This window comes from Bombyx mori, chromosome 8, assembly GCF_030269925.1.
Source record: "Bombyx mori chromosome 8, ASM3026992v2".
NCBI classification, from domain to species: Eukaryota; Metazoa; Arthropoda; class Insecta; order Lepidoptera; family Bombycidae; genus Bombyx; species Bombyx mori.
The window spans coordinates 6770832-6783685 of NC_085114.1; the positions used below are offsets into that span (position 1 = coordinate 6770832).

General features: G+C 32.7%; 1 protein-coding gene across 1 annotated transcript; it reads left to right on the forward strand.

Moving 5' to 3' along the window:
• Positions 1 to 1242: 1242 nt before the first annotated feature.
• MET1 (methoprene-tolerant protein 1) lies at positions 1243 to 12356 on the forward strand (the record flags this gene model as incomplete). Its single annotated transcript, NM_001114986.1, is given in 3 exon segments — positions 1243 to 3014; positions 5757 to 5775; positions 12327 to 12356. A coding segment is annotated over 1 exon segment (1545 nt), but the record flags the coding sequence as incomplete, so codon positions are not given.
• Between the last annotated feature and the right edge of the window lie 498 nt (positions 12357 to 12854).

Here is a 12854-nt window from a genome sequence, read left to right on the forward strand (position 1 = left end):
GGTAGATCAGCAGTAGCCTCTGAGATGGATTGATAATGAACCAATGGACGAAATACTTTCTAGAGGCAATTGCAAATCATCCAAACGTTTACAATAATTATTGCCGAATAATAGAGCTTCGTAAAGATCCTCACGATTCTTTTTTTCAACACATTTACTTCTACATGATGTATATACATCATTTATACAATTTATACATTTTCTTGTATATACAAGATAAAATGTTTATTACAAACTTATAAATATTTTTTAATTATTGAATTAACGTGGAAGTTAACAACTGTTTTTTCGATTTAATAATTATATAAATTATGAACATTATCATTGCGCTTCATAATTTTATTATGGCTTTACCTATTTCATCATAGCGTTGTGCTTAATAATTTCACCAGCAGATAACAAACACGTCTTCATAATACAATGCTGTATGTTTTCCAAAGGCACATCAATATTACGGTTTTACATAACAATAAAACCGATATTATGTGCCGAGAAGGAAAACATACAGCATTGCAGGAAGTTCTTCCTGGTGAAGACTATGAAGATCAAAGATGGCTGCGCTCCCTTTATACTTGCTGGCAGCACCTAGCGGCTAAAGATGGAACTAAATTGACGGTCTATGGTTGGACATAGACAAGGAATCTAAGCTAAGTACACACTGCTTCTTCTTCATAATACAATGCTGTATGTTTTCCTTCTCGGCACATAATATCGGTTTTATTGTTATGTAAAACCGTAATATTATTTGCATTGGGTTGTGTAACTCGTGACTGATTAGTTCGCATGTTTTTTCCCCTTCTTAATCTTATAGCTTTAAACGAGCAATTCTTGTATATATATATAATCTGAATCTCTGAAACGGCTACAACGATTTTTATAAATTCAATGAATTAATTATGTGAACCTGTTTTTTCGCAACAATTTTCTTTCTAAATTGCGTATTATGTTCGTGTAGCATCCTGAAACCTTGCGATGTTATCATAAGGTTCCTCGATTTTCTAGGAATTTTTAATATACACAGGAGGGTCCTTCAATGAAAGACAAAAAGAAAGACAATGTAGTGTAAACTGTTTTCTCAGAGTTTTGATTTAAAGTCAGGCTGGCTAAAAGGTATTATAGTTATTAGCTGTAATTAAGAAAAAGGTTTTGACTTTGACTGCACCATTTAGTTTGACATCTGCGATGAGGCACGATGTGTATCTACATCAATCGTAGAGTGATTATTATTCTCTTTGGATGTTCACTTGTTGTTGTTGATTCGAGCTGTTGTGTTACACCAGACGGAAAGTGTTAATTGGTGATTCTTCGGTTTTAAATTATAAGGTTAATGTGATTAGACGACAAGGTTTACAAGTGATCGATGTTTGAATGACAGCTTTTGTTAATAAGGAGTGCTATGTATGTACTTATTGATTCGGAATGATATACAAGGACGTTTGTAGCGAAGTAGTGTAGTATCGTCGATCGACATGAACTCGTCTATTGGGACAGGATCGAATTACGAGAAATGCTCTAAGATGGCAACTCGGGAGCCGGCAGAGTTTCTGCCCGTGGCAGTGACAACAAATTGCGTTTACTATGATTCACAAGCTGCAAGCTGCGGAGACTCTTCTTCAGATTCACGTTCGCCAGAGACTACTTCAGCAAAGGCTAGCGATCGTGCTTCTCGAATCATTGCAGAAAAAACTCGTCGCAGCCAGTACAATGCATTAATCCATCAAATGAAGTCTCTCCTATCGGACATTGCGCATTCCCAACGGAAAGTTGACAAAACTAGTATTTTGAGACACGCCGTCAACAAACTGCGTAACGAACACGTCTTTGGCGATACCATTAAATGCTGCCATCTAGAAACATGGTCCCCTGCATTTTTAAAGTTTTTTGATCTCATAGGAGGTATCATGTTTGCTGTCACTTGTCGGGGTCGCATTTTTATAGTTTCACCAAATATCCAAGAAAAATTAGGTTATTGCCATATAGATTTAGTAGGCCAGGATTTTTACAAATATGTTCATGAGGAAGACAGAGAAACCCTACGTTGTCACATTTACCCACCTGAACTTCAAACAGGCTGTGATGATCAACTTTTTGAACATAACCATAACTTTCATATTCGTCTGATGAGAGCAGGAGCAAGGTCTGATCATCCCAGATATGAAAAATGTCGTATTAGTGGTATGTTAAGAAAGTCTGATAGAGCTACTGGGAATGAAGTTCAAGATGAGCATGTAGTTAGAAGGCAAAGAGTACGGAATAATCGCACATTTTCCTCCAGTGGAAATGACTTTGTTTTTATTGGTATGATACGTGTGCTTTCTAGCAACTTGCCAGCTCGAATCTTGCCACCAACAGCTTATTCTGAATATTGGACGAGACATTTGATAGATGGCCGGATAGTACAATGTGATCAAAGCATATCATTGGCAGCTGGTTACATGACTGATGAAGTAACAGGTACTTCAGCTTTTGTTTTTATGCACAAAGAAGATGTGCGTTGGGTTATCTGTGTACTTCGTCAAATGTATGATCAGAGTCGAGAGTTTGGGGAATCATATTACAGGTTAATATCTCGTTCTGGTCACTTCATATATATGAGAACTAAAGGATATCTTGAAATTGATAAAAAAACTAAAAAAGTTCAAAGTTTTGTCTGTGTTAATACTGTTATTGGTGAGGAGTTTGGAAAAAGAATGATGGAAGAAATGAAACGAAAGTACTCAGTTATCGTAGGAATGGATAAACAACAACAAGAAAGAGTGTTGACTTATGATGATGCTCCGGTTGAACATCCAAAGTGTCTTGAGCGGATTGTAATGCATCTTGTGGAACCTTCCGTAAGTGAAAATGTAGATGAACTGAAGTTGGTGCCTCCTTCTAGAGAGAACATAATTTCTGCTATCAAAAGCAGTGAGAAAGTGGTTCAAGAAACTGGTATACGTTTTGAATCAAGAAAAAGGAAAAAAAATAATATAGATGACAGCTATGAGTATTTAAAAAGGCACAGTGGATTGTAAAAGTTTTCATTATTTTGTTAATCTGTTGAGTTTGTGATTTATGTTCCTAAATTTTTGAGCCTGTTAGGTAGACACTATATAAATTCGACCAATGCAATGGATCAGTAGCTGATTTATAAGTTAACACAATAAGTTAAACAAAACATAAGTGGTTAAGAAAATATGTAGTTGTAAAAAATATTGTGTGTAATCATGTTTTTTAATCAGGTATACAAGTTTCTTGTATATCGCCAATATTGTTTGTAATAATCTCTTTGGATTACTCTAGACCTGAGAAATTACAATATTTATACAAAAATATTTTAAATAAAATACTTTGAGAAAATTAATATCTGGTTGATATACTTGATGTTAGCACAAATAAAATCTGAGTAAACTATAATATAGGGTCTAATGTAATTTCCAACATACCATCATTGTCAAACTTATATTTGTATGTAAATTTTTTACCTGTTAAAAAAAAGGATGATGTTCCCCATTTGGTTGTACTGTGTCTGTTACCTCAGAACTTCATCAAGAAAGTCAGCTACAGCTAATTTTGGAAATACTTATATTGGTAACTGGAAAAATGTCATACAAGTAAATGAAATTTCATATTTGACTTTTAAATGACTTTAAATCAATGTGTGTTACTATTAAGTTGGTTTCAATTATTATTTTTGTATTTTATGACTTACATTCTCTGACTATTATGTTTAGTTCGCTGACCAAATTTTCGTAAAAAAGAAAAATAGTATACTTTTTTTATACAATAGATATTGGTTTAACACATAATGACGCTCTGGAACATTTTGGGTATTTATAATAATTATTGTAAACATACAACTTAAGATGTTTTGTTTTAGTGCAATCATACTGCAAGTACAAGCGGCCTAAATGATGCTGTTATTTTTAAAATAAATAACTCTTCCTTGTATCCCTAAAAGTTCATACTTCTATTATTATTTCCCTTTATGTAAATTTGAGAATATTGATAAGTTGTTGAATGAAAAATTCAATTGTGAAAATCAATTTTAAGGCAATAATGAGTCAAGTTATACTATTAGCCTAAATGTGCATCCTGAAAGAAAGTTTAATATTTAAATCTTCTTTAAAACAGTCCTAATTAGTTACACATTGTGATGAAAAAAATATGTATGTAGATTACATTAACTTAAACTACTGGAATTTTGTTACATATTATGTATGTTCTTGTGCCAAATTAAATAAATAAATGCCAATGTATAGCGATAGGAATCATAAACATAATGGTCTCAAAATTCATTATTTTATTCTTGAAATATTTTGAATTGTTCTTGAAATATGAAAAAAAATCTCATTACCAAAAAAGTGTCTTGATCACATTCTTCTATATACCTTAATCTTAGTTGAATAATACTTATAAATATCAATAATTGTTTCCCTTGTCTAGCATAAAAATGGACTGTGTGAAGTCATAAAACGAATCAGTTTATGAACATCACAACTCTTCCACATGTTGCTCTATGTAGAAAAAATGATTAGACACTTAACCAAATGTCTCCTTGATATGTGTTTGTCCATTATGTATATCTGATTACCGTTTCCTGGTAGGATGTAATAGTGAGCCTCGTTGTTGTGTCCATTTGGGACTTGAAATAATCTTACATTCATGCGTCTTTTATTCTTCTTTTGTCTTTACACGTTTTCGATCTCATGTAACGTGGGCGGCGACTTTTATTCCCGTTAACTTAGCGGGTTCCGGAAACCACTCGTTTGGATGGGAAAGAAAAATCTTTTTCTCATTAAATAAGGAAAACCTTTCATATTTTTGCACCGTTATCTTCCTTAGGCAAACTCGTTCTACAACTTAACAATTAGCAATGAAGGAACTCTGTCGAGAAAATATCTTCGAAATTTTTACAAACGAATTAAATCCGGGAAACGGCGGTATTGCACAGACACTGTTGTGAGTACATTTTTTTATTGTAACTCACTAGGCTTACTAGTAATTGTACGTATTGTCAACTATACCAGGGTATAACAATAATACAATTTTGATATGTATTAACAAATTTGACAATACTTGTTCCTTTAGGGGATAAGTAGTGCTTCTGGCAGGGTAAAACATAGTTGGTATATATTGAGTACGGTATGGATATCATAAATTATTGTCAGGGTTGTGGTTAAAGGTTTGCCCGATTAAAAAAGAGCTTCAGGATTTTTGATTGCTGATGCCGCCAGGGGTTTCATCTAAATAGTCCTTTAATTCAAATATGTGTCATAATGGACCTATGGTAGAGGTTTACATTTTTTAAACTTGGACAGTACCTACTTTTAAAAAGTAATTAAAATTCGTATGTTTATTCGATTTTGTCACCAGTATCTAACGCACAATGGATATCTGTTTTGTAATACACAAATGCGATATTAAAATCTCGAGTTTTTTATTACGGTGGCCGAAATCAACATCAAAGCTTTGAAGCTAAATTAACACTCATAGAAAGCCTTTGAAGCTGTAAAATAAAACGTATATTCCGTTAATGAACTTTGGAATTGAACAGCACCTAATTGAAGTTTGGAAAGCTTTCAATGTGTATTTTTCTTGTAGTAAAACTTGTAAATTATTATTGTAACATATATTCCTTACGATCTGAACGTTTGATGTTAGTCTGTAAGAGATGTATTTAGGGAAAGTTAAATTACAATTTAAGGACCTAATTAAAAGTGGACTAAATTTAAAGTGAACTGCCCCCGATGGCTTAAGAAAAAGCACCCACTTGTAAAATTTAGATGCTCAACTGTAAAGAAATACTTCGAAACCTTGTATTGTACTAGGTGGTTGAATTAAAAAAAAAATCAATAGTTTTATCTAATTAATTTTATTAATAATACGACTTGTGGCTGAATGCTCATACATATTATGATGATGAATTAAAACAATACTTTTAAACTCCCAACGATTTTGGGCGCTATTTTTGTAAATTTTATTAGACTTTAACTATGTCCTCATATTTAAGTTAATTAGTAATTAGGTAATGACATGCAGTCAAGGAGACACGGATTAGTGTATTTTTAACGGAAACAACTGTTTGTCTTTTAATTCAAAGTTGCATTATGTATTTGAAATAGGAAAGTTGATTATTAAATTGGAAGTTAATAGAATAAAAATAAAACCTTTTTTTGTTTCATGCACATAAATTTAAATGACGACCGCATTGTATATTCAGAAGATTTAGTAAACAATTCAAAAATCGAATTACGACGCAGACGTTATATACCGCTTAAACTTGAGTTTAACATAGCGTTCCCCTCTTTTACGACAGTAGAGGTTAACAATCTTATTCAAGGCCAAAACGAAGTAAAATATTTTAGGGAAAAAGGGTTCGCTCTTTTTTGGGTTCTGCAGTGAAATGCCGAAAGTGTTCATAAGGTTCTTATGTGTGAATTTCGAATTTGTACCATCAGCTATTTCATTCTGCATACGCATAGAGAAAAATTGGCTAGAAATCATAATTATTTTACTTTTAACATTGTTGTGATTTACGATCTCGAGCAATGGTACTGACATCTTGTCACGTCGTTTAAGGTGCGTTAAAACCTCTGAGATAGTGGTCCACATCGCTGTCCTCGTGAGGAAGATATTTAAACTTATATAATTCCAAGCCAATTTCTTACGTTTTCAATTTTTTTTAAATACATCATGTGACGGGAGTTTGAAAAAAAAAGACTATATATAATAAGTGGCGAACCCTCTAATAGAGATATTTAAATAACAAGTTTTTGAGGAATCGCCATTGATATCTGTTCCTCCCTAAGTTTTTGTAGCAGTAAAATTGCCGAATAACAGATTAGACCTTTAAATATTTTATTCACAACTATGAATAGTTTTTGAGGAGTGTGTAATTTTAATCTTGCTACGGAACTCCTCATGCGTTTATTTGCTCTCACCTAGCCGTTTTTTTTTGTATAATTTCGTGGTATTATGCGAAATGTGGAATAACAATATAAGGTTGTAGAACGAATGCAAAAAACTGTTTATATATTCATCCACAAATGTTGTTTAGTTCCAATATTTCTTTGATATTTATGGTTGTAAAACTGTGGTACAAAATAAACATTTTAAATAATTATTTTCTTAATATGTCTAACGTTCTCTGTGTGTAGGTACATAATGAAATTAAAAAGATATTAATCTATCAGTGACCACCTACTTGCTAAAAAGCTTAATAATATAATTGTTGGTTTACTGATTTACAATATTTTTCTCATGAGAACTTCGTGCACGAGTCAAACTATTTTATAGAGTATAATTTTGATTCTTAAAGCATTATAAGGAATACACTGTATGCATCGAATAATATAAAATACTTTAAACAAACATGAACGGTGTCAAAACGTATTTTCGTATTATGTTTACGATATTGAGGAATGTAAATATTGAACCTTCCAAAAAGTTATTTTATATATCTATCAGGCACACCAAACTCTGACAAGACCTGACATTATACATATTTAATAAACTCCTATTTTTATTGTAGCTTTAATGTTGTTTCTGTATTTTTGAACCTATGATTGATGTAAAAGTAATGCTGCGGTTGATAAGTCTAGATCGAAGAGTTTCAGTCCTGGTGTTTGTAAATAATTCAAATTTTCGCAAGTAATGAAACCAGCATTCGTTTATAAAGATGTTTATAAATATGCACTGCGTATTTGTAACGTCTTGAATTGTGGCAGCATGAAGACTGCTTTGGAGTACGTACCTAGTATGACAAAGGTAAACTATAAAATAACGTTTATACATAGGTTCTGTCCAATATTATTATACTTTACATTTATTTTGCCACCGAACGTGTTGATATTTGACAATTTTGGGAAAACGAAGGGTTGTGACATAAATTTATAATAGATGCACGAGACCTCAAGTTTATAAAGAATCCAATGATGTCAATAAACTATCAGTAATAATATATTATTATACCTAGTAATGATTTCGAATGTCAATCAATGTATATAAGTGATTAAGGTGTTTTCTGTAATTTGTGTAACAGAATTGCGTGTATCATTGATAAAAATTGGTGTAATAAAATTTGAAAGAATTTTATGCTTTATTTCTAAATCCCAATGAACAAACCTAAAGCCTATGCGACGCCAAGCTTACTAGTCACAAGTTGATCGAATATAGTAATGGTTCTAATCTTTGGGCTTGTACTAATTTTTAAAAGTAAACGTTCAACATCTTCGTCAATGACACATGGTTTAATCAAAATGAAAGCCACAATTTATGGATCGGTCGTCGGTGATCACGAAAACTAAAGTATTCGAAATGGAAATAATAAAATAACCCAAAAAAAAATGCGAGACTACTTAAATCGTAAAAGTGGTTGTAATTACTTCAATTTATAAATTTGTCTGATTGTCAAACACTAATACCAGTAGGTACTCTTAATGGTCTATTCCGGGAGCACAATGGTAGATATCACGATCCTGCCTATCTCTGCCGTAAAGAAGTTATACAGTTTGAAGGGCAGCCGTTAAATAGCAAAATAGAGAGTTGGCTTTGATGTCTTAAGATATGCGGTGACAATAAAGTTGTGATTGCCTATTGGTTCTAGATATCATTTAGCACCAGGTAGGCCGTGATTGTCCGTCGGTAGACAATAAAAAATCACTTGACCTTATTTATGCTTCTTATCCTCATAGTGGAGTCAGTGCAACAGTGCAATACATTTTAATGATTCTCTAATAAAAATAACTAAAGTTTTAGTCTATTAACTAACAGGAGGGACAGAAGAGGGAGAAGTAGTGGCAACTCGAGGTGACCGGGGTCGCATAACTCTTACTAATTTCTCTCTCTCTCTCTCTCTCTCTCTCTATTTGTTTGTTGTTCTTATTATGTAATGGCCTAAAAGATTATTATCATGTAAGATTCTGATCCTGTCCTAGTTACTTTAGCATGAGGAACAAATTGTTTCAGATAAATAGAGAAAGTGCATTCTTCGTTCCTATTTTAGGCAAAATCGTTTTATCGACCTGGTTGGTGCGTGAGCAACAGTTTTAAGAAATGTTTGAGATTATAAAAAAAATCAACGTTGAATTGAATCATTCAGATTATAGTTTAAATTAATAGCTTTGTGCAATCTTTTCTGAATGCCTATATTCTGTTTTAAGCTAGGTATAGCAGTTATCGCAGAGATGTGATAGTAGCCTTTGCATTGACAGCTTTAATCTGCGCGATTTTTTTTTGTTGTCTTTGTAGTAAGGCAAGAATACGGACCACCTAGTGGTAAGTAGCACGGCCAAGCCGTAGTCTACTATCAGGGGTCAAGTATTATTTAATTTTTCTTACAATACATATTTTTACTTATAAATTAAAACTAAATTCCAACATTTTGTAATACGCCACTGTTAATAACACTTTACTATGTAACCGGCTTCAAAAACCTATTTTTGTATAAGATAACAATAAAGGTATGTTGGAGGTAACATAAGAGACTATTATACTAATTGTGGGTTTTAATTATTTTTATATTAAAATTTGTCTTTTTTTGGTAGCAACGAATTAATATTTTTTTCTTTATGTACTGTTTTTGTTCTTTTATAAACTAAAATAAATTGGAGTTTTACATCGGCCCCGCTCATAGAATCTTTTGTAACATAATTATTATGTAATTATACGATTTATATGCCGCAGCGTTGGCTTGTCACGTTGCGAACATCGTGACTGCAACACATATGAGTATTACAATGTTGCACTTCGACACGTATTTGTCAATAAGTACCTAATTACATAAGTTATCATTCATTTATTAAATATCAATATTATTTAACTCGAGGCTATTGCTGTTATAATAAACTTTGCATGTTTAACACAATAACCTGATTAATGAATAGGTATGCAATGATTATAATCAATTGAATTTAAAATCATATTTAAAAATTATTAAACAAAAAAAAAACATATTTATGTGCAAACATAATTTACGGACTTCACGTTTATCAAAAATCATCTCCTAATAATATTACGCGAATGTAGACACGTCTAGATGTTTCTCAATTTGTGCCGTTTGGCAAATAGACGTTGTAACTTTTAACGCAATAGAAACTGTTACGTCAGTGTGATTTAAGCCAGGCCGGAATGTGTCGGCGAATGGCGTGCCGCCGCCCGCCCGCACGGTCAAGGCTTGTTCGTCCCTGACCACGGTCAACGGCATCGTTTGAAGGTGCCCTCCGAAATACAGCTTCGAGTCATTGCGGTCTTAGTGACTACGTAATTGGCTAACAATGGAACAATGAATACGTGTCGCGAACTGGAATTCTGCGAATTGAAACTTATTCGTGAATGAAAATAAACGTTTTTTATCCATAAAAAAAAAAACATGTTTTTATGGCGTTTTTATTTATTTTGTAGACTGTTTTGTTGTTACGTTTTTTCGAAATTATATTTCAATACAGTCGTTCCAATAAGAACATAAATTTTGGCATGTGCTATGTTCGAATAATTCAATGTAGCTTGTGAACTTGTGTAAATCATATATAAAAAGTAAGTTCTTTTGCAGCATAGAACATTTTCTTAACGTTTAAAGTTATGAGTATTTCGTCTTTTTATTGCCGTATAAGAGTAGGCGAGTTAACGGTACTTCTGGTATTAAGTTGTTGTTGGGTCTAACAAGCCTAATATTAATACAGTCATCGTTGGAACACAAGGTTCAAGTAACAATTTAATTTTAAGACTAGACAGCTTGTCCAACTTATCAAGCCGAAGTGCATGATTGCGTTTCAACCGAAATAGGTAGGTCGGTTGTAAATCCATTAAATAACGCGATAAGGAAGCATTTATGCGAACTCTCACGTTGCTATTTTTATACATTTTATTCGTAATAATTTTACATATTTGTTAATAATTCGGTTCAGCGGTAACAGATGATTTATGTAGTCAGAGATGTATGAGTCATTGTAGTCGCGAGATTGAGTTAGGTATATAAAGTCATTCTTCGCCCATACTATAACAGGGGTGGCCAACTTGATTAGAACCTAGATGAAGATCTATACTTTTTTACTGACGAAACCCTCTGCGATCTACCAATGACATTTCTCGAAATTTAATAAAACAATGTAGTTGAGTATACAAATAAGTAGGGTAACATAAATGAAATTTAATCTTAGTAATTACTGCTTAGCGTGAGCATTGCGTCTGAGCATCTTGCCCTAGTTTTTCAAAATTAGGTTGGTATTCGAAAATTGCTAACCTTAAAGAATCTAATGTACGTGCGTGCATCTGTCAAGCGAGAATGGTGTTTATTTTTTATTTGTTTTAAGTAGGAAAATGCTGATTCACATATACGAGTGTAATATGAGTCGTCTATTATCAAAGGTGGCAATCTGTGTATTTGGACAAAAAAATGTTATTGATATGTCAATACAGATTGATTTGAATATAATCGTCTCCTTCAAAGAATACGGTTCAAAACCTGCATTAAATAAAGGTTAATACTTAACCTGTTATTTATCTAAGATGTCGTTCAGAAGATTTTTGTGACTGCCAATGGAATACAAAGTCAATAATTCGTTTTTCTGATTTACCAATAATTGTCCAAAAGTCACATTGCCGGCTTTGATAATAGTCGACTCATATGTTGTAACAAAACATACCTACTTAACAAATGACACAAGATGAAGCCCGGTCATCGTTCTCACCGGATATTCTCAGTGGGTCGCGTTTCCGATCCGGTGGTAGGTTCTGCGAAGCACTGGTCTTGCTAGGGTTAGTGTTAGCAACAGCCTCTTAAGGCTATCAGCTTAGGTAGGAAAAAAATGAAGATGATGCGCGCAGCAGTTGGTAATTCATTACGTTGCGTAGGTAGTTTGTTCCATTTATTTATATTTTTTGCCTTGTCACGATCGACTGGACCAATAGTGTCGATCAATCAGTTGGTCATCCCTGTCTATAAGATATCCTATGTTCGTCTGCATCCTGAGACTAAAAAAATATATTCAAATACTTTTTTATTTGTTTGTAATTTACATTTTTGTTATTGTGTGTTCAAATTAAGTCATTTACGTATTACATATTTACGTTATAATTATTCGCAAAAGAAAGAAATATACATACCTATGTATCAATTATTTCTTATAGTCGTATAGATAATAGAAAAAAGGGTGTCAAGTATTTCAAGAATCAAGAAATCGATGTATGAATTGTGTGAGAATGGCAGAGTAGTCGTCATTGGAATGTTTTATCAAAAATATAACAGGTTTTTTACCGTCTGCAGCCACAGCTTTAATAAAATCCAGAGCTATAATATTATTATACTTGCACCAACGGATCAAATAATAATATTAGTTTTTAGGTTGTCCATCTAGATAGAAATTATGTTTGCCATCGCGAGGTGGTTAGTGGTCATCATGTGTTTACACTCCAAGCATAAGAATGGGTTTTATTGAGTTTGGAATAGTACTATATATTTAAAATGAAGGAAGTAGGATGTTCATTGTCTATAAGGCAACACGACTTGGAACTTCAATATCACTTCACCATAATTTTGCTACACTCCTAATAATAATTATAGTCTCGTGTAATGTCGTTATTACTCTCAACTCATGATACTGTCGGGATTTATATAAAGTATTTCTTTAATCATTTTATTTAAGTTAGGAGTAAAAAAAATTCTCATTTAACAATAAAAAGTAAATAAAATAAAAAAATATTGAAGTTGTGACATTTTCAACAAATAATCACGTTTCTTTCGAGTTTTAAATTGTTATCAATTTGAATGACGTGAGTGCATGAGTGATAAGAATTTGTGCAGTTGTAGTATTTATGTTACATAGCCGACACTCAAGAGATAAAAGGTAGAGTCGAGGGGGTGGGAGGTGGGGAGC